At 43.6% G+C, this 23,712-nt stretch overlaps 1 protein-coding gene across 1 annotated transcript in view; it reads left to right on the top strand.

Annotated features, from left to right (window-relative positions):
- TSC22D2 (TSC22 domain family member 2) overlaps positions 1-9,464 on the top strand; it is a 48,713-nt gene extending 39,249 nt beyond the window's left edge. Inside the window, exons 2-3 of the mRNA XM_018571760.1 lie at positions 1,609-1,660; positions 7,617-9,464. Coding sequence (XP_018427262.1) covers positions 1,609-1,660; positions 7,617-7,865 — 301 coding nt within the window. The 3' untranslated portion in view covers positions 7,866-9,464. The remainder of the gene's footprint in view (positions 1-1,608; positions 1,661-7,616) is intronic.
- The last annotated feature ends 14,248 nt before the right edge of the window (positions 9,465-23,712 follow it).

Raw genomic sequence — 23,712 nt, 5'->3', positions numbered from 1 at the left:
CATTGTTCTGGTACATGAAAGGTATACAGGTACGAGAGCTGAAATGGTTAAACACTAGAGCACTTAGCGCTAAGAAATGCATGGCCACACCTTACAGGGAAGAGGAAAAGTACAGCATTCAGTACTTGTTCTGTATATAGTTACATGAAATGGGATGTTACAGATAAGTTACCTGTATCTAGGCCACTGTTCCCTAAACCAGATCATTGACTCATCACCTGTGTCAGGGTGTCCTCAAAGAGAGCTGGGTGATGTGAACTCACTGTTATTCATGACCTTGTTCTGGAAATCGATTGAATGAAAACGAACTTGTTTAATGTGGAATGCGGCGTGGGTAAAAATGACTTATTTGGAGAATAATGAATGTAACAATTCATTTTGCTAATCTGATCATTTGACCATTCATGAAGGACAGAATTTGTGGCTTTTAAAATAGTCTGAGAAATTCTCTTTTCATTAGATTCTCAACTGTACACATATTTTTTTTTTTAACTGCTGTTAATAGGAACCTCATCCAGAGGGGGCTGTCCACTTAGAAGGCCCATTTCTGCACCCGGGAGTCACAGGTGTTCACATGAAGCCGTGGGCAGTAGCCTCTACAAATCTAGGACAGACTGACAGATGCCACAGCTATACGTATGTAACCGCACATCCAAGAAGTTACATGCTTACAGAGATGGATGAGTGGCCCAGGGCACAACTGTCTGTGTCTAGGGCCACATTTTCTTCCCTGTACTCGCGTAACTACATGCATAGGGCTGTGGCATCTGTTAGCATGTCATTGATTTGTACTGGCTACAGTTCTACACAAACACCTGTGGCCCCTGGACACAGAAATACACTTCTCCATGATGGTGAATGGCCCTCTGCGGCCATATAAATGTGTCCTTATTGAAGCTGACAAAGATTGACCGCCAATTGACATTGTGTGTATTGTAGCAACTTCCTTGTGTAGGTTCTGCACGTGTAACTGGCCTGTGATTTCCAAATTCAGTGCAGAAATTCCTCCTTTTTTTTTTTTCTCGTCCTTACCACATATCTTTAAGAAGACTGAGTGAGATTATGTATTCAAATGCCTGTCCATTTTAAAGTTCTGTTGAGTGTAAAACGCTTTTATTGTTTGCAAGCTTCCAGTATAGTATGTCCGTTATAGTAAAATTTAAAACTCCCCTGTACGGCAAGGGTTGAATGCTCGTTTTTGTCCAGGATGTTTCCTCCTTCCTACAGTTCCCCCGTAGCCGCTTCTCTTCTGCACTGTCGGTCTGATGTCACATCCATTGCAGGACCAGCATCCCTGCATTGTAAGGGAGGTTGAGGGCTTGCCCAGAATCTGCACTATCAAAGGGAAAGAGGAGGGTGCCAGCTGTTAGGGGTGCAAGGATTAAATGCTCCTTGTTCCCCTAACGCATTTGCGATTGATGGGCTCCCGATCACATGATCACTGAGACAGCAAATCAATGATCATATGATTAGGAAGCCCACCTCCACATCCCACCGTAGAAACCCCCTCAAAGGTCTGGTGGGGGCCAGCAGCAAGAGATTAAATGATTATAGTTTATTTATGTTTTGTTGAAACTTATTTTTGTCAATTGTTTTTCCCTTCTATAGTTCATCAAGTGCAAATGTGGTAGCCATCGACAACAAGATTGAACAGGCAATGGTAAGTAGAGTCATGACTTCTAAAATTAGCCAGCATGTTTTTCTAGAAAAGTTTCTCTTTTGATTTTAAAAGTAATCTCCTTAATTGCTATATTTTGTATAGGACATGGATTTAGATTGGCAGGACTGCCTTTAATCACCTTTCTTTTGATTCTAAAGTTGTTGGGTTAGTTTGTTTACTGCACATTTCAGATGATAAACCTCTGTCATCTTAATCCTAAAAACTGTTGCAATGTGACAACCATTTTTCCCAACATGCATGGGATATGGATGTGCACACAAGATTGTGCTTGCCATAGCATCCCTGCACAGCTTGATGGAAGTCGTTTTAATTTTATTTGCTTTTATTAGGTAGTGCATAGCCACCCTATACTTGACTGGCGTTTGGTGAATGGCAGTATTACATGTTATGTTAACTGAAAACTTGCATTACATAACTGTAGACATTGAAGCAAGTGAGATTTACGTAACTACAATTATAAAGTTATTTGAATCAGATCTGCTCAGACAAGTTCTGACTTTCCTGTCCTGCATATCTACTAGTAGGCGGTAAAGAAAGAGAAGTGGGTCAGCTTAACAGCCAGTCAACTAGTATTTTCAGAAAGTCGACATTGGCAGAACCTGTACTTCTCTCAAGGCAGGATCATTTTAGGAGGAATACGTTTTAGTCATGCCTCCAAAAAAAGGTGCATGAGACTGGTCACACCTGACTGGATAAAACCATCACAGGGGATTCATTAAATGCAAGTATAATAATCTTCTGTTGGGCCATAGATCTGCGTAGTTGTTCCAAAGGTTATCTGTCAGGTAACTTCTGCTTTTTGCGTTCATATCCATTTTATTCAGGTATATTGTAGTACTTCATCGATATCTGCAGTTAAAATGAATTGCTTGTTCTATGTCCCCTATAAAGGACAGGATGTTCTTCTCACCACGAGAGCTGCCTGAGAAAGGGAAGTGTCAAAGTATGAACTATACATGCAGCTATCTAGACGTAAAGCTTGCATATCGCTGATGAGCACGTAATCTCCAATCATCACCTGATTATGTCAGAGTCATACTTTGTCAAGGCTTTCCCACATTACCTCACATGTTCACTCTTTGGAAATCATTTAGTAATGTCCTCCCACTGGCCTATTACATGATTCGGACTAAATTCTCTGGCCCATGTATTCTGTCTTACAAATCGCTAATTTCTTATATTTGTGTATATGTGGTACAATTTTTTTATTTTCTTTAGATAATGACATATTGGCATTCCAGGTGTACTTCGGCTTTTTTACTGTCTGGGTCTACAGAACTATAGAAGAAATCCTATATTGGTTATACTCATGCAACAACATCAGATGCAATTTTTTTTCACCTCTCACTTCCTGTCATGTGTCTGAGGCAGGAAACAAGCTAACATCTCCCCAACAGAGACACAGAAATGTTCTAACCATTTAACATGGTTAGGCACACTTTTTTTTATTTTTATTAAGGGAAAGTTTTTATTTGTATGTAATAAAACAAAGCCCCCTTGAGAATGGAGATACCTCAGACAAAGAGCCACGAAAAGTGAGGTGAAAAAAAGCATTACATTTAATTAAGTACATCAAGGCATAATTATATACATCCTCAAATATTCCCATTCTATATTGCATCACCCCATCCAAATAGTTAGAAACTAGAGGTTTAAATACAGGATCCCGGTACTCTATTGGCGGCAATTGAAGCTTTGAAATCTCTGTAATCTGTATCTTGTAAGAACAAACGAGTCTCCGTATGTCCAGAGCCAGATCAGAGATGAAAACTTGTATTGGAAGAAAGATTTTTCCACCTATGTCATCCATGTAGCAGATGTTCATTCAACCGGTTTGTTTTTTATATAGTTTAACCCACTGCGGCTATATCTCAAACCTGGTCTCAAATTATTACCCTAACCGTCCCCTCCGTTCTTCACAAGACCTCCTGCTTTTCAGCTCCCTCATCAACTCCTCCCATGCTCGCCTCCAGGACTTCACTAGAGTCTTTCCCATCCTATGGAACTCTCTACCCCAACCTGTCATCTATCTCCCACACTGACTGCCTTTAGGCAATCCCTTAAGACCCATGCCTTCAGGGAAGCCTATCCCACCTCAACCTAACCACTGAACAATCACTTTCTCAAACAATCATCCCCGCACAGCTACCTCCTCATGTATCACTTGCCCCTCCCTTTTAGGTTGTAAGCCCTCATGGGCAGGGCCCTCCTTACCATCTTGTCTTGAATTGTATTGTGATTGTAATGGCTTCCTTATATTGTAAAGCGCTGTGCAAACTATTGGCGCTATATAAATCCTGTATAATAATAATAGAACTGTACTGGCTGGGAGAAATATGGACACAGTTTTTGAATGATAGATCTTGGATTGGTTCCTCTGAGGCATTTCATGCTTTTACCAGAATGTTTGATACTGCAATGTTTCCAATAAGATCTGTTGAACCCATGCATATGTGGAGTTAACAAACATATGCTTATTATATAAGGAGATGATTAATAACCATCTCTAGGAGAATTAAATGTATAAACCGGATGAATGAATATCTTCTACAAGGTTGAGATATATTTGGAAAAATCTTTCTTCTGATACATTTTGATACAAGTTTTTATCTCTGAGCTGACATACGGAGACTTGTTTGTTCTTACAAGATACTATAACTAAGAGATTTCATCAACGCTTAAATTACCGCCAAAAGAGTACCGGGATCCTGTATTTGAACCTCTAGTTTTTTTTTTACTATTTATTTGGATGGAGTGTTGCAATATAGAATGAGATGGATATTTGAGGATGTAAATTGTTTTCATGCACTTATTTAATTTTATATAATGCTTTTTTGCACCGTTTTAGTTTTGTGGCTTAAGAGGGTTTTGTTGTTTTTATTACATATGATTACATTGGGAGTTTTATAGGCAGGGCTTGAAAAATCCGCTCGTCTGTGACTAGAGGACGGTGGAGCCCGACGAGCAGCTTCCCGGCCGGCCGGGAGCTTTACATTCAAGTGATCGGGCGTCTCTAGAGCAGCTGTCACTGCCGTTGCCGGTCCCGAGATCCGCTGTGCCCAATGCGGCTGGGACCATCACGGCTCTGTGACAGGAGATCAAAGGGAGATCGGTACACAAACTCCCTTTGATCTCCTCTCAGTCCCCGAATGCAGGAAGTGATGTATATTAAATCACTTCCTGCATTCAGTGTCACTCTCCAGCTACAGAAGCTGATAAAGCCGCTCTCTGCTTCATCAGCTTCTCTCGGGGTCCCTAGTTGATAGGGGTCTGGGAGACCCCTGATGTCTCCATAAAGAGGACCTGTCGTGTAAATTGGCTATCACATAGGGGGCTTCTTAACCCCCCATGTAATAGCAAAAACGTTGTATAAAAAAAAATAATACAAAAATTAAAGAATCATAAAAAAAGAGGCATAAAAAATGTTTTTTAAGTCCCTCGCCCCCCACATACACACGCAGATATGCATCGGGTGCGAAAACGAAGATTGTGCCGCACATGTTGCATATCGCCGCAAACGTCGCAGTGTGAGCAATAATTTTAAAGCCATTAATTACTTATAACACTAAACTGATGAGCGGTAAAAGCGTCTATGGGCAATTTTCAGTGTGGTTGTTTTTTGGGGGCGCGCGCAATTTTAAGGCTTAACATGTTTGGTGTCTATTTACCCGACGTGACCCCGACTTTTATGTTTTACCAAAAATATGGGTAAGAATAGATGTTTTATAACATAACGTAGGGAAACTTTGTTGTTTTTTCTTTTCATTTACGGTACTTTTTTCATTATATAGTAAAAAAATAACCCCCGAGTGGTAGTTATATACCTCCAAAAGAAAGCTCTATCTGTCCCCAAAAAATGTTAACATAAATTGCAAGGCTATAGTCCGGTCATGCTGACTGGTGAGACACCCTAAGCCCTGAAAGAGCGTAATGTAAATATATTTTTAAGTTTTTATTTTTGAGTTGTTTGACCCTCTGCTTGCTATGTGCCCTCTCTAGGTAGTGTTATATTAGATATATATTTTTATACATTCATTGCATCTTCCAATTGCAGAACTAAGCGGATACACACTGCCACCTTTAGGCTGCAGTGACATGTAGAGAGGCATTTGTAGGGTTGAAGGCTTATTTTGTCATTGAAGCCTCCAACTTGCATGTGCTTACGGTCTCATATTTGACTTGGTGGTCACATGCTTAACAAGCACTGTGGTTAGTTACCGATTGTTGATGGGGACCTGAGCTGAAATAATTTTGCACTAGGCATTGTGCTGGAAAGAGTTAATATTAACACAGGAGTTCTAGCACAGCTCTGTGCTAGAACTCCTGTGACAGAAACGAGCAGCGGCCGCCAGAGACAGAGGGAGGTGACGGAGCCTGTCACTGCTCCATGCCCTGGCCCCGCTCTCGGCGCTGCACGCTTCGGGCCACGCTCTCGGCGATCCACGCCCCCTGCTCGCAGCGCCGGTCCACGCCCCCCGCTCGCATCGCCGCTCGTTTAAAAAAGTCAAACCAACCCTGCTACTTGTCCGTAGCAGGGCTAAAACAGTGAAAAAACGACTTGCCCGGAACTACATGTCTCGGGCGTCGGGCGATACGAATTCCACACCCCTGTACAGATTGCAGGGTTTGTAGAGCCTAAACAAATCGCAAATCTGTAAATTTTCAAATCATTCCCCAAACTGATGTTTGCTGTATGAAATACTGTCCCAAATATTCATTGCAGGCTTCATCCTGGACAGTTGATTTGCAAAGCTTGAAGCATTACCTGCATGCTTTTTTGGCTGTCCTTCTAAACTTGTTAAAGGAAACCTTTAATGTGGAACTTGTATAACTTCATACTTGTTCTGGGTCAGTATACAGGTTCCAGATTACCAGCTTAAAGATTGCTGCATGTTTTATCTGGGTCATTAATGTGCACATACTAATGCACACACGTCAGGTGCATCTGCGTACAAAAATTACAATTGTACCACACATGTTCTGTATCTCCACATATGCCAGAGTGAGAGCAGTAATTCTAGCTCCAAGATTCAGTTAACTCTTAAACCGATGAACCGTACAGGCTTTTAAAGCGTAGCCTATGAACAATTTGGGATAACATAGTTATTGATGCTCAATTTTGAAGCTTGGTGTGTTGGGTATCTCTTTGATCTATTTAATTCTAATGCATGCAAAACTGCTCCGGCAGCGAAAGGGTTAAGATCTTATCACTATTAGAAAAGCAGGATGTCCTTCATTTTAATCTAATCTATTCAAGTATCACAGCTGCTCTCTGAGCTTTCATAGAGCTCCACCTGTTGGTGGGAGGTGGTATATATTACATCTTCTTCTCTTTTTATTACTGAACATATATATTGCTTGCATACTCCCACCTGGAGGCGTCTGCCTTATTAACTATCAAACTGAAGTGTACAAATGCTGGTGTAATAGAAGCTTCTTTGTCTCCATTTTATAGTCAAATGTTTTCATGTATCCATTGGGCAAGCAGCTTGCTTTATGGCAGTTAACAACAACCATGGATGTATGAACTGCTGTTCTGTCAACAAAGGTCTGCCATCTTCCCCTGTAGCCCTATATGATTGCAGTGACCGTGCAGTGCACCTGCCTTAGACTGATAGTAATAGGGTGGTAGAGCTTTGTTTGAATAAGACCTGCGATTTATAGACCAGCACCACTGGCACCAAACATTTGATACATGTCCAGAAAGGTAGCTTTCTCTATGGCAGCCTTGGACTTTCCACACTGGACCCTTTTTACATGTGCTTGGGTGAGCTCTGTCTAATGGAAGTTTAGGTCACCACACTTGCATGCATCTGTGTTAATGTTTTTATTCATAAGGCTGATCTATATTTGCAGGAGTCCCTTTTAAAATAGACCATTTGTAGAACCCCCTCCGTATACATTTTTGTAAACTTCTTTTATTTTTATTTGCTAGGACCTGGTCAAAAGCCATCTGATGTACGCCGTAAGAGAAGAGGTGGAAGTCCTGAAGGAACAAATAAAGGAATTAATAGAGAAAAACTCGACACTTGAACGTGAGAATGCACTGTTAAAATCCCTTTCTAACAGCGATCAGCTGTCACAACTGCCGGCCCAGGCTGGTCTCAGCCAACAACAGCCTCCAGTGACTACAGCTCCGCAGACCGCACACCCTCCACAACAACCGAATGTCTCTTCTGCATAAACTGTACAAACTGCTTTCTCGCCTTGTTCAGCTAACTGAAAGCAATCTGTCCTTGTGTGCCACTGCTGACCTTTCCACTTTAACAATGAGAAACGAAAAAAGAGCAAGTAGCCATGCTTCATTTTGTGTGTTTGGCCTTTTCAGTATTAGACAATCGTACTCCCTGAGCCCTCATTGTGAGAGAGGCGATACCTATTGCATTGTGTATCAGGTATTAACAGAGTTGGAAAGATGTGTATGTGCTCCTAGTGTATGTATATGCTTTTATAGACCTACATACATTAGATGCACAGACGCATTATCTCAAACGCGCTGAATCCTTGCTTTAAGGACAGTATATCCATGAATGCTGGCAATAACTATGTACATGTGGAACCCTTCTTTTAGCAGAAGGGAGAAATGCAGCATTTTATGTCATAGAAACCCTCTAGAACAAGGAACAAACTTGCATGTAGAATTTAACCATATAGTGTCAAGTCATCTGAAAATGCATGCAAGATATCGTTTTGGGTGTCAGGCAAAGTAACATAGTCCCTAATGTACAACATTGCAACTTCTCTGCTCATAATGTACTAGAAAAGAAGTACTTTTAGAAGGCTGATAGGAAGATGCTTTTTATCCCCTTTGTGCTCATTTTAGTCATCACTGATCTGCCCTGAGGATGGACTTAACAGTATTCCATGTACAGGATATAAATGTAGATAACACAATGCAGCTCATTTCACTGCACCTGGATACAGTGTCTTATGCTAGCTAGCCTGTCTACAAGTTATACGCATACAATGAGCATGACATTTTACAAATCTTCTCTTTCGTAACGGTAGGTTTTTTTTTTTTGGTTTTTTTTACAACACTTTATGGTTTGTTTAGGAAAGTACATTATAAGTGTATACGAGATTGTTAAACATAACTACTGCGCACATCTGCATGTGTTATGGGTGCCTATTTACTATGCTGAAATGCTTGTTTGTGTTTGAGACAGTTGTTTGCACCTTATAAACCGATATATGTTAACAAGCAACAGCGGCTATCTTGATCTAGCAAATGGCGAACGATGACGCAGAACAGATCTGTTTTTAAAATGGGTTTTCTAGAACATAAAATGCTGCCACAAACAGCAGTTAATCTCTGATATTCAGCAAGGGGTCTTACGGAGCTATTGTGGTTCTCCAGGGAGCGTTTCCTTTAGATCATACTCTGAGCCATGTTTTGTCAGTTCTTTGTAAGCAAATCTAATCATTGCATTCATAGTAAGAGCCACCGTTCTTTAAATATAAGTAATATTTGTTTTGCCTTTTTATTAGTTTAAGTTTTTTGTGTTTTATTTATTACAGGGCTGCTATTTTCATAATGTGTATGAACAATGTCACAGACACTCTATTTTATTTTATTTCCTTATCTAGAGAATAAATGTAAATCTATCATAAATCGTAGAGGGGGAGGGATTGCATTTAGTAGGGAAAGCATTTTGGCAATAACTAAGCATACGCATCCTGGCATCTATAAATATATATCGAACACTAACAGCAATCTACTTTTCTGGTATTTATTTTACAGTAGAGCAAAGATCCAATTTGAATGTACATTTTGTAAAGAGTGTAAGTACGGATCCATAATGCGCCTGTACAGGAGAGCAACAGTTGTGATACAAAATAAATGATAGATTAGCTATTTTGATGAAGATAATGTTTTCGTTCATTTCTCTTGTTTGCAATAGAGAACAGAAAATTGCCATGATTCCTATGCTTTTTAGACAATTTCTGTGAATTATTATAATTTTTTAGGGTGGGTTAAAAAAAAAAAACTGTGAAATTGTTCAACCTACTTTGTAACCAAAGATGTGTATTTTTTTTAATTTTTGTTATGCACATTTTCTGTATTTTTATTCAGTGTTCTCTCATCACATATTTTTCTTTTTTTTTTTTTTTTTTTTTTTTTTCTCCCCCACCCTGCTGTTTAGCATGATCTGCATGACCTGTAATCTCTGAACCACTTTCGTACCTCAAGTTTTTTTTGTTTTGTTTTTTTGTTTAGTCCGGCACACTTATTTGTACTATGTGTAATCTGTGAAGCGCGTCCAATAAACAGAGCAAACAGCTAATGTCAGTTGAGATGAACTAGTGCTACGCACACTAGTTGTCATATGGAAATAGTGACATGAAGTGAGCCATCTTTTGTTCATTTTAAAATGGTGTTATAAATTTCATATGCCGAAAACAAAGTTTTGTTACATTGCAGATTTTAATGTATTGAATAAATTCAACATGCAGATTACTCAGTGTATAAGGAGTATTTAAATTTGAAACTGAATTGTACATTATAAAAATATATTTGCGGGAGCTTTTTTTTCTGTTTAGCAACAAGAAGTCTGTCAAATTGTTGTAAAAATAATATATATATTTTCACATTTTTTCTGAAATGATTAAATTGTAGTTTTGCTGAAATAAGTGATTCAAGAATATCTTCTAGTCTACTACATCCCTGTAGCCTGGATATAGCAGTCACTTCAGATTTAGATGGAGGGGACTCATTTGCAAAGCAGCCGGAATTGGAGCTAATGAGTTGTATTGTTCCTGGAAAAATATCCAACGCTCCAGTTTTGTTATGAATGCAAAGATGACCAATCCATAATACAAACTATTTTGTAACGTGTTGGGTACAGTATTTTTTGCCATTCGCTGATCGGATGTCGTCATTTGATAAATGCAGAACTTTCCCCATCAGTCATTAAAAAAAGTCCTTTATATAATTCAGAAACTGCATTGACATGGACTATGCATGATCAGTTTGAAACTCTTAAGAAAAATAAAAAAGCACCACCTGCAAAACAAGAGGCCACCCTGTTCTATGATCCTCACTCTGCTGCAGCCGTCACCAAAATCTTTACTTCTGACACCTCCAGAAGTGTTGGATGCCTGTGTCACCCACCAATAGTTCAAATCACTGAACAAACGGCACTTCTGTGTCATGTAGTGACATAAGGACCAGTGGGAGGTGCAACAGAGTTCAGTGAGGAACACAGGTATCCAACACTTCTGCAGGTGTCAGGCGACAAAAGGTCAAAGCTTTGCAAGAGTGCTTGGGTTGGAGGATGGGGAGGTGGGACAAGTGCTTAAAATAAACCTTTTTTTTTTTACAGATTGTGCTTTTTAACATTCTTTAGTGTATTTATAGCCAGTTTTGGATAGAAGGATTAAACCCCGGTCTGTTTATTTTCTGCTGTCTATAAACCTCTCCAAATGGGACACATTCACTTCCTGCCCTGTGGACTTGATAGAAAAAGCAAGAAAATATCTTTACAAAGTGGGGGGAAATCGGCCAAATTAGACCCTTCCCTAGATTTGTGAAAGAACAGGAAAAAAAAAAGTGCTGCGATACTTTGACAATTACTTGGTTATGCAAAAATGTACCACAATTTTTTTGACTGTTTTCTTTTGGAGATATTTAGTAACCAATGTTTTGGTGTCAATGTTTGGGGGGGAAAACTGTTTCCCTTATTTTGTTAAACATTTTAAATCTTTTTTCATACATGTAGGCCAAAATATATTCTGCTACATTTCTTAGTTTACAAACTATGGGGTGTGCATATTATTTAGTCTGTGTACTAGTTTTCTTTTTAACTAAGTGTTTATTTGACATTTATCAGCGCTGATGTTCTGTCTGCCTATTGCATTTTCTTTAGGTCCTAAAATGCCAGGATAGTGCAAACATTACCCCCAGGTATTAGGCAAGAGCCATGGTGAGTATTTTGGAATCCAAATTTTTTGCAACATTTTTAAAAAAATAAGTAAATTAAGTTATTCACCCCTACACCACCACAAAGGTTTAAATATACTAAGATATATTTTTTCTTTTTTTACGCACCGCTTGGTCGTACTTAGAATTATGCTCCAAAAACATATTCTGATACTCCCAAGTATGAGCATACCACCTGTAAACTTTCAGTCAGCTGCATAGAGCGGCCCAAAAATCCAATGAGCACCTTCTGAGTTTTCAAGGGACCTAAATTACACATCTGACCCCCAATACAGTTTGTTTTTTCTTTTTAGGTCTTTGAAGTGTCAGCACAGTAGAAACACACACAATGGCTGACACTTGTTCTGCACTGTCCAGTGACACAGGTACTGTGCTGGTGCATGTGCTAGAGGGCATACGCTAGCACAGGAAAAGAAATGCAATATAAAAGCCTCCCTGGTGTCCTGTCCAGCCATTCAATGATGACAGTTGGGTAAGGGACACTGGACTCAGTCTGATGCAATTGGGTTATACTGTCTGCAACAGGAAGATTTTGACACTGGCAAACCAAAAAACTCACTCCCAGCAGACTTCAGTTTTGGGCATCAGAGAAATCCCATCTTCCAGTCAACATTCTCGAGTGCCATGCGCTTTTACTGTCCCTACAACACTGGACAAATTGTGTTCAGGATCATTTGATCGGGATCAAGTCAAACACCATTGTAATGGCATACATCAACCATTGGAGAGGAACCAGAAGTCTGGCTGTGGTATAAGAGATAAAATGAATTCTAGTCTGGGCAGGACTCCTTTAGCCTTGACTGCTGTTAATATACCAAGTGTGGACAATTGGTAGGCAGACTACTACAGACAGCAGTGACTGGGCCCCTTGGAATTGTCCTTGCATGTGGAGAACATCGAATGCGAATTTTCTGGCATCCAAGTAAAAAAAAAAAACACCTGGGCTGGTTTGTCTCCAGATGCAGGGATCCTTTGGCAGAAGTAGTGAATGCTTGAGTGACTCCATGATCTATGCCTTTTCTCCTACTTTATAGACTTGAGCTAGAAGGCATTCTGGTTATCCTCCTAGCTGGACTGGACCAGACAGATGTGACCTGATCAAACATCTGCCATACACCCTGTGACCTCTACCAGACAGGTCAGATCTCATATCTTAAGGACAGGTTTACCACCCTGCTCAATAGTCGCTGTCTTTAACAGCAAAGCTCTTAAAGCCCAGTTCTTTAGAGATGGGGATCTCTGAGTCAGTAAAGCACATGCATTTGGAAGCAGGGAAGTATATCTCTTGCAAGGTCTACTACTGCACATTGAAGGCTTAGGGCTCAGTCACACTAGATGCAGTGCGTTCCGGCCCGATTTTGGCTGGAACGCACTCCCTCACATTGCGGCCGGCTCACTTTTTAGTGGGGAATGAGGGGGTGTGGCGGGCCATTTAAGTGAATGACGCCGTAGCCACGCCCTCCGGCTGCAATGCGATCGGCCCTGGCCCTGTGCGATGCGATCAAAATAGTGCTTGTAGCATTTTGATCGCCCCGCACAGGATCGGACCGCAGGCACAATGTGCCTTGCGATCACGTGCGGGCGATCGCATTGCAGCCGGAGGGCGTGGCTACGGCGTCATTCACTTAAATGGCCCGCCACACCCCCTCATTCCCCACTAAAAAGTGAGCCGGCCGCAATGTGAGGGAGTGCGTTCCAGCCAAAATCGGGCCGGAACGCACTGCATCTAGTGTGACTGATCCCTAACTTTGCCTGGTGCAAGGAAAGGAACTACTGTGGGAAGAATTCCAACCATTCTGCAATCGGGCCTGGATAAGCATTTGGCCCAAACATTTCAGCTCTTGCAATCTTATTCGAATGGCCATTAGATTATTTGTTTAAGTACTGTACACTTTTGTACAGGGTTTTTTTGTTTTGTTTTACATAGCTGTCCCCTTTTATAAGATGTTTCCAGCCTTTCACATCAACCTGGACATTCTTCTTCCATCCAGCTCCAGTCCATCAGAAGTCAATTTCCCCTGATTGCCTGGATGTAGTTCATACTGTACGGGTTTACCTCTCTTAACCAGCTTCTTCTTCTTCCACCACATCTTGGTGGTTCAAACTATTGTTCAGATTCAGCAGCAACGGAGATGGCCGCTTAACTCAGGAGCTCCTGCACCCAGCATCGCCTTCTGCAGCCCTCCTCCCGAAGACATGGGGAAGATTGGCCCGCAATACCCTCCTGGGAAGACTCCTGGGCAGAAGGAGACCCGCCGGCCAAACAGGTACCGGACTTATTCAGATTCCACTGCCACGAGTCCGCAGACGCCTGCCCACAGCATGGCGGAGGCGGCCCCTCACACACGCCAGGCCGCGACACTGAATTCCGGAGAGTCCTCCCTGCACGAGTGCATCAAGCACCTACCCACCCGGTCTGACCTGGCATCCATGACGGCAGACATTAAAGACACTCTGCACTCCGCCGTAACTGAGCATCGTAGGGACATTCAGGATATAGGCCGCCGCCTACATGTAGTGGAATGGGCGGGTGCCGACAGAGACAGGGAAATAAGCACCCATCAAGTCGCCACATCCCATTCCCTCATCACCATGCGGAGGCAGCTTGAAGACCTGGACAATAGAGGCCGCAGGTCAAATATCCGTGTCTGCGGCCTCCCAGAGTCAGTGCTACCAGATGTGGTCCCAGCGTCCCTCCTAAGGCTCTTCAACGACTTATTGGAACAACCCCTGGACTCCCCTATTAAATTTGTACGTGCACACCGAGCGCTTAAACCGCAGGCAGCGATGGAAGAAGCCCCTCGTGATGTCATTTGTTGCTTACAGAGATTCCCCTTGAAGGAAGAGATTTTATAGAAAGCAAGACGCAGAGGCGCCGTATTTCTCGACGGAACGGAGGTGAAGCTGTTTCAAGATCTCTCAGTGCATACACTGCAGCAACGGAAAGCCCTCCGCCCACTGCTTGACTGCCTGCGACACCACGGCATCGTGTACCGCTGTCGCTTCCCCTTCTGCCTGTCGGCCACCTATAGAGGTAAAACGGCTCTCTTACGCACCCCAGACTATCTAGAAACCTTCTGCTCCCTACTGGATCTTCCCCCAGTCGCCATTCAGGACTGGTATGACGATCTGAAGCCTCCACCTCCTGCAACGCAGGACCGGAGAGGATCCCCGCTCCTCCCGAACACACCGCCACTACAACGAGCCTCTCCACCAGATCGACAGGATCACAGAAATGCCAAGAAACAAAGATCCTCCCCATCCGTATCTGACTCCCGTACCTGCAACGTACCATCCAGAAATGACCAGGACCGTCACCGCTCCACCTAAGTTGTCTCTCAAGATGACGAACTGTCCGGTGAGGAGAAGATCCCAGCTTTTGCCTAGTGACCCCCCACACCCACCAGCTGCTTGACGTGATCCTGCGCACACCACAAGACTTCCACTGCAACCAGCCGCTGCCCCAACATCACGCTTTTCTGGCGGAACCTAACAACCCCTGAACGCAGCGTTGCACCGCTATAGAACATCATCTCCTCACTTGCCCCTAAAGCTGGCACCACGGATCCCTGGGACCTGAACCTAGAGACCTCCCTCATCGGACCTAGTCACGCCTAGGGTTTGACCCCTGGTGTACTAACCCCCACTTCCTACATTACTCTCCTCCTCCCCGCCATCCCTCTTGCTTCCCTCTCCCTCCCCCCTTCAATCGATAATTGCCTTCACCCTCCCTACCTCCTTAGGCCTCCCGTCCCCAGGCCCGCCTACACGGATCGGGAAGATGAGTGACCTAGCTAACCTCAAAGTAGTTTCCCTTAATGTGAAGGGCCTCCATGCACCAATGAAACGATCATCCATCCTAGGTGACCTGTCCAGACAGTCAGCCTCCATCGCCCTCCTCCAAGAAACGCACTTTAAACATAACAAGATCCCTAGACTCACTAACCACCACTTCCATTCGACTTTCCACGCCTCGTCACCTTCCAATAAATCGAGGGGCATTTCAATCGTCATTCAAAAACATGTCCCTTTCATGCTCCAGGATGAACTCAAAGATCCAGAAGGGCGCTATCTAGCCCTGAAAGGACTGATAGGCCAGACCCCTGTCACGATAGCGTTGGTGTACTCACCTAACAAGCGCCATGCCTCGTTCCTGAGCAGGTTTATCTCCCGCCTCCGACTTTGCTGAGGGGGTTCTGGTGGTGGGAGGAGACTTTAATGCCCCGCTGGAACCACTCCTTGACACCTCAGACAAACACTCATCCCTGCCATACCGAACGCTCAAATTTCTGAAAAAGCATCTTGCCAGACTACACTTGTGTGACACCTGGAGGACACTCCACCCAACCGAGAGAGACTACACCTACTATTCGCACATACACTCCAAATACTCACGTATAGATTATATCTTCGTGTCACAATCTGACCTGCCCAGACTTAAAGCTTCCACAATAGAGAATATAGTCTCCTCAGATCACGCCCCGATCTCCGCTACCCTCAACATCGCCTCATCGACCCTTAGACAATCAACATGGCGTCTGAACCCCTCCTTATTGAAGGAACTTCCCCATGTTGCTGCGCTCTCTACTGAACTGACTGAATACTTCACCTTTAATGCTAACGGGGAAAAAATCTCCCATGATCACCTGGGAGGCACACAAGTGCTTCATCAGAGGGCGATTCATTTCACTAGCGGCCACTCTCAAGAGGGAGAGGATGAAACAGATCCAAACCCTCACCTCCAAAATTCGCCTCTTAGAAGCAACTCACAAACAAACCCTAGCGCAACGGGACTTACAGGCACTAACTGAAACGAGACAGGAGCTTCTCCACCTCATATCAGTTAAAACCCGCAGAAACTTTGCCCTCCGCTCAGGACATTATTACTCGGGGGGGGACAAATGTGGTAAACTCCTGGCCAGAGCAGTACGGGCCCAAAAATCCAGCTCACAAATTCATGGCATAAAGAAAACCGCAAATGATATAAAACACTCCCCACCTGACATAGCCTCCTGCTTTCAGGAATACTACACCACACTCTATAACATAGGTCCCACGCCTCCCCCGACAGGGAACACAGCCCGACTGGACGATATCACCTACTTCCTCACGAAAGCCAACATACCTAAAATGGATGCCTCGATCCTCGCAGCCCTCGACAGACCCCTAACACTGGAAGAGATACAGGCTTCCGTCAAACAGTCCAAACCAGGCAAGAGCCCAGGCCCCGATGGCCTTACCACCCAATATTACAAAACATTTTCGGAAACCCTACTGCCCCATCTACGCCAAGCTTACAATTCTCTTAACGCAACCACCCAACCCCCCACCCAGCATCTCGAGGCACACATTACCGTAATCCCAAAAGAGGGTAAGGACCCTCAACTCTACTAGCTACAGGCCCATCTACTTACTGAACGTGGATCTGAAGATCTTCGTGAGGGCCCTGTCGAACCGCCTTCTCCTGCCTGACCTAGTATCCACCAACCAGGTGGGGTTCATACCGGGCAGAGAAGCTAAAGACTACCTTGAGAGCCCGCAATCTCATCCATTGGACACAGCAGAAGAAACTAGAGACACTGGTGCTGTCTACGGATGCGGAGAAGGCGTTCGACAGGGTGTCATGGGACTTCATGTTTCAGGTTCTCGGCCATATAGGACTGCCAGACCGTATGCTACATTGGATAGGAGCTATATACTCATGCCCCAGGGCCAGGGTGAGGACGATGGGTTGCCTATCGGACAGCTTCCCGATCACAAATGGGACCTGCCAGGGCTGTCCGCTCTCACCCACGCTCTTTGTATGGACCCTGAAACCGTTTATCAGATTAGTTCAAGCAGATAATTCCATACACGGCTTCATAATAGGGGAGGTAGAACACAAAATGATGGCATATGCAGACGACTTACTCTTCTTTCTCTCCAACCCCCTATCTTTATTGCCGAGCCTAATGTCTCTATTCGATTCATATAGCTCACTGTCCTATCTTAAAATAAACTTTGCTAAAGCCGAGATCATGCCACTCAACCTATCCCACACTACTACACTCAGCCTCCAATCGTCCTTCCCATTTACATGACGCCCCACCCACCTGCAGTACTTAGGCATCAAACTGACCTCGGACTTGTCCCTCCTCTATGACAAGAACTACGCGACCCTACGAGACTCCATCCATAACGACCTTAAAACCTGGTGAACGCACACCATTTCATGGTGTGGACGCGCGGCCCTAGTGAAGATGAATGTACTCCCCAAACTCTTATACCTCTTTCAGACCATACCCATTAATTTACTGCGCTCCTTCTTTCGACACTTAGACTCAATGTTCTCATCCTTCGTCTGGAACGACAAACACCCACGCCTATCTTGGTCTCTACTTAAAACCCCAAAATTGAATGGCGGCCTCAAAATCCCCGACATGTATACCTATTACAAGGCGACCCACCTTACCAGAGTGCTGCACTGGCACATACATGCCACTTCCAGGTTATGGGTATCCCTGGAGGAGACGATATCTGAAACTCCTTTGTCTTCTCTGATATGGCTCAGGGAAGCGCTCTGGCCCCCCATGTTGAGAGATCATCCTTTCATAGGAGCCACACTCAGTGTCTTCTCTGCGACGCGACGCCTCAATATTCTTACCTCTCTTCACATCCCCATGGAACCTCTGACACACAACAGGGACTTTCCTCCAGGTGTCACTAAGGGCTTTACGTCCTACTGGTCCCAAGACCCTCCTATCAGAGCGCACCACTTTTTTAAATCCCACACATTCCTCCCCAAAAGTGAGCTCTCAGACCTCACGAAACGCGGCTCACTCCCCTGGTGGGTATACTTTCAAATACGGCACTTTCTGACATCCACGGGAAACCACCATTCCCATTCTAGAGCCCTAACCCCATTCGAGAGGACCTGCTCGGGAAACGGCCCAACAAGACACCTGATCTCATGGCTGTATAGCCAGCTTCGGGACGTAACGCTCCCCACTCAATCAAATTACGCACCAAATGGGAACACGCGCTTAACACCACACTGACCGACGAATCATGGGCCGAGATTTGCACGGCGGCACACAAATGCACAATAAACAGCAAAATGCAGGAAACTAATTTCAAACTGCTCACGTTCTGGTACAGAACACCGCAACTTCTCCACCGAATGTACCCAGAGCTACCACCAACATGCTGGAGGTGTCACACAGAAGAGGGAACCCTACCACATATCTTCTGGTCATGTCCCCATATACAACCGTTCTGGATGCAGGTCCATAATGCGATCCACACAATTACTAGCGCCCAAATGCCCTTTACCTTGACAGTCTCCCTCCTACATTGGAAACCTAACACTCCTACACGGGCCACCAAATCGATTCACAAACATCTCATCAATGCAGCACACTCGATTATCCCCCGCCACTGGCGACAAGAACACACACCCACAATCAACGAATGGCTTACACAGCTCGGACACGTATATGAAATGGAAGAGCTGCTAGCTACTAGACAGGACACCCTAGACAATTTCAGGAAGACATGGGCATGCTGGACTCACTTTGTTACATCGGCTTACTTCAAAGCATTGCAACATAGAGGCTCTTAAATTACAGATTACTAAAAGCACCTAACCCTTAACCACTGTACACTTCACATTACCTGACAACTACTCACAGACCTTATCTAAACTATATTCATCCACACTCCCACCCTCCCCATACCCTTGTCCCATCCACTTCCCCCTTCCATCCAACCCTATTCTTTGCCCAACGAGCTCCCTCGGTCCTGAATTTCGGGTGTCATGGACACACTTACGAATAGGTAATGCACATGGCACGCGACACGGCGCCTTCACGACCTTAAAGCACCCTCACTCACATGCGCCTCATCACTGCATTTTTCTTGTTACGTGTGACCCAAGTCACCAAGAAGATCACGCTTGACCGACATTTATAGTCTGTGAACACTTGTCGGTACTGCTCGTTGTCTCCTTCTCCCCTCCTACTGTTTCTCCTGGCCGAAGGCCGGACAGCTGTTTGTTTGGATGTACATGACTGAAGCCTGAAATTGTTATAACATTTATGCATGTTACATTTCTGAAAATTCAATAAAAACATTTACAACAAACTATTGTTCAGTCCTTAAGGAAAAGGTTGAACTTTTTTCTGTCAAAGTGCACTAAATACTAAACCTGCGAGTGCTTCTTGGGCTTTTATGTATCAGGCAACTTTCTACCAGATTTGTAAGGCTACCACCCGGTCATCTGTTGATACATTCTCTTACTTTTACCAGGGGGATAGAAATAAAATGGTTTACTTTTATCAGAGCAGAAAGAACATGTCCATCACCCAAGGACAAGCAGAAAAATCCCTGGCTTGGTGGAGGTGGGAGGGGTTATACCAGGACTGTCCTTTGCAGCTTTTTTCTTTCCCCCAGTGTCCAGTCACCCTTAAGAAGGCGGTATAACCCATGGTTAACCCTAGGATCCTGTGTCCTGTACTGTTCGATTAGGAAAGTAGAACAGCAGGCTAGCCATTTATGTGATATACACACACCTGAAAGATGGGATGCATCACTTTACCATTAGTGTATCTAAACACAAAAATGTTCTATATTGCAGCTCACCAGTCTATGGCGTTTGAATTCTCTTTTCCTCAGGATTTTTCTCCTTTAGTTTCACTTGGTGATCCTGCCACAAGCACACTTGATGTTCTCAGGTTACAACACTCACTCATGACAGGAAGTGTTTTGGAATTACAGAACACTTCCTCCTCTCCTCTTCTTTATATTGAGGGGGGAAAGTGTTCTGTGGTCCTAACTTTCTGATCACATTAAATAGACTGCAGTGTGTACAGGCCAGATTATATAGAATGCAAAAAATGGGAAAGCATTAGTCTAGAGGTAGCTGATTGATCTTTTCTGCTTGAATAAAATGAATGCAACAGAGAGTGTAATACTGCCCCAGCAATAGTCTGCTAAGTCTAAAGCTGCAAAGAAATTCTATATAAAGTGCCTGACAAATGTCCATGTTGCCCACCTTAGAACCATTTTGATTCTTCATGCCTATAAAAAAAAGGGGGGGGGGATGCTGTGGACTGTACATAGATATGTCTATACACAAGATGCACCTGAATTTACCCATGAACTCCTCTCACATATGTGCTGGAATTTTGGAACATCCTCTATATAGTATAGGCATGACCAGACATGTGGATCAAAAGCCTGAGGCTGTGCATGATCATATCAGCTGTAAAGCAGGGTATTCCTCCACGCCTGATTCTCGTTGACGTGCCATGTCCATTTACAGAAAGACTGGCTCTGTTACATATTGTGTAACCAAGTTCAATTTCTAGGTGGTAATATTGTGCATTCATGACAAATAGGTGAGGCACACATTTATAATACAATGACCTGTAGCTGAATAATGGAATCATTTGTATCCTTAATTTCTGTAGAGACACTGCTGGCCTTCTAGAGAATATTAGAAAATAGCTAAAATTATAGGACAAAATTATATTTATATAGCTGAAACGTATACTTAAAGCGAGCATTGTAAGCCTTTAAACCTAAAAGTCCTGCTTAATGTGACCCAAACCCCTCAGCTTTTTTTCTCCTTAGACACATCTACACAATGAACATTCTCCAAAGCCACATTTATTTATGTTTTATAAATGTTTAAATAAAGTCTCACTATTTGAATCCCTTTAGAACGTCTGCTGTGCTCACTCCCGTGTCTCTTCTCTCCAGGCACACTTCCTGTCACTTAGAAAGCTGTGCACATTGATTCTGGTCATGTGCACATCTTTCCTTGCCTACAACTCCCATGAGGCCAAGAGGAATCATCTCTCACTGCACACAGCTGCCTCCTCCCTCTCATCACTATACACACTGTGACATTTCACTGCTCGTAATCTCTTCTGCAATGCTCTGAATTATCACAACTACTGATAACAAACATCAAGTTTACAACAATCTACACAGAAAAACAAGTTTATTTCAAATGTAGGAGTTGTATCGTCTGTGACTGTGTGACCAGATCCAGCATGTGAGCTGAGACTCAGAAGCAAGAGGAGAGGCTGGTGACAGCTCACATGCTGAATCTCCTCACAATCAGCTCCCCCACACTCCTTCCTTGGTGAGTCAGGAGGAGAGAAATCAAAGATCATATATCAGTGTGGGGCAGCTGAAGAAATCCCAGCTCTGTGCAGAGCCTAGAGGGGAGGAGTAGTGGGTGGAGACTGAGAAGACACGCCCTTAGCTTGTAGTCCTTCACATGAATGAGCACAGAGGGTGGCTTCTTTTCAGCTCCTATAAGGGCCATGGAGAAGAAAAGTAGCCAATCTCTGGCAGGAAGTTGTCGCTGGAGGAAAATAAAACAGATTTTGGAGCATTTAGAGCTGAACAATGACAAGAAAAGGTACACAGTCATTGATTATTTATATAATAGAAGTTATTTGTATTATTTAATTTTTGAGTTTAGTGTCGCTTTAAGAGCAGGTATTGTGAGGGGTCGGCTGTTACCTTTTTTTTTAGCCAGAAAAGCCACTTCTTTGGGTTCTCCAATTTAGCTTAGTTAGCAATGGCATAGCTAAATGTAAGTGTAATGGTACTAACACATATAAAACAACCAAGACGATCAGAGACGCCAATAACTAATTGAATTGGTAATTGAATACAGCAAAATCAAACGTTAAACCATTACAGTGGGAGGAGCTCCAGGTGGGGTCCTAATTTAGCTGACTTAGAGGTGCCTGCCAGCTAAATTACAACCCCACCTGGAGCTCCTCTCGCCTGACCAGCGCGCCGCTGACTCATCCCTGCTCCCCTGCTCCTGACTGGCCGCTGCGGGGGTTTTTTTTCCTTCTTACTTACCTCGCCGAGTGTCGCGTCACTGCTGCTCCGGTGGGCGGCGCTCCGAGCGGGGTCATCTGGCAGTCTCCGGCCACCTAAATTAGGACCCAGAGACTGCCAGGTGACCCAGCTCGGAGCGCCGCCCACCGGAGCAGCAGTGACGCGACGCTCGGCGAGGTAAGTAAGAAGAAACCTGACCAGCTCGAGACGCTGACTCGAGTATAAGCCATGGGGGGCACTTTTCAGCCAAAAAAATGGGCTGAAAAACTTGGCTTATACTCGAGTATATACGGTACACTGCAGAGTTTAGTAGTTACTAAACTCTGATCCAGTCATCAAAGAAAAACAAATTGTTTGTAGATGACGTTCAGCTCAGCTCTGGACTATTGGCCCCTGTTGGCAGTATTTTATGATTTTCGTTGTTATACTTACCTTTTCTGAAGTCTATAAGCTGGTCACATGATGCAGCACGGTTCTCTTCACCTCTTCTCTGGGCTTAGCAGTCCTTAGTGATACTGGGAATGGCCAAGATCCAAGATCATGGAATTAAAGAACTCCAGGCAAGTGAAGAACACCTTTTAATGCACTTCTCCATTTTGACAGGCTAACAGTCTTTGTTAAAGTGGATGGGGGCTGGAACGCTCATTCGCAAGTACAATATGAAAGATTTGGCAGGTTAAACAGTAAAGATTTTAGGACAATGATATTGTAGGTCATTTTCTTTTCAACTTTACTGTGTCATAATGATATATTCTTAATATAAATGTAATGTATAAGTTCTATTTTCAATTTGTTGTGTGTTATTTTGGGATTCTACCTCCAGTCTTAAGTTTATCTGAACAGAGAATGCTCTAGCAGTGAGATCAAACCTTCAGCGTGCACATTGGTCTTTCTGCAATGTGATCCCACGTCTAGCACACCAAGTTTTACTTTTTTCTATATTTTTCCCTAAGCACGCTCAATCTCCAGTGTCCCTTCTATGAGACTTTTCAGTACCCACAATCCCACCACAGATATTGCATACTGAACAGCGATCTCAGCCCACCACCCTCCAAAGAAGCAAAACTGTATTTAAAGGAGGCCAGTCCCCAGCGCATTTGTAATAGCCCCTCAGTGACCATTTCTCAGCGCATGTGCATTAAACCCTCAGCATACAATCTCCAGCACATGGGGGATAAGCCCTTATATTTATTCCATGCACCAACCCAAATATTGGCCCAATATTGATCTTGGCTCTATTTCCCAT

The sequence above is a fragment of the Nanorana parkeri genome, unplaced genomic scaffold (genome assembly GCF_000935625.1).
Source record: "Nanorana parkeri isolate BGI_ZX_2015 unplaced genomic scaffold, ASM93562v1 scaffold1830, whole genome shotgun sequence".
Taxonomy (NCBI): domain Eukaryota; kingdom Metazoa; phylum Chordata; class Amphibia; order Anura; family Dicroglossidae; genus Nanorana; species Nanorana parkeri.
This window is presented reverse-complemented; position numbering and strand designations above follow the sequence as displayed.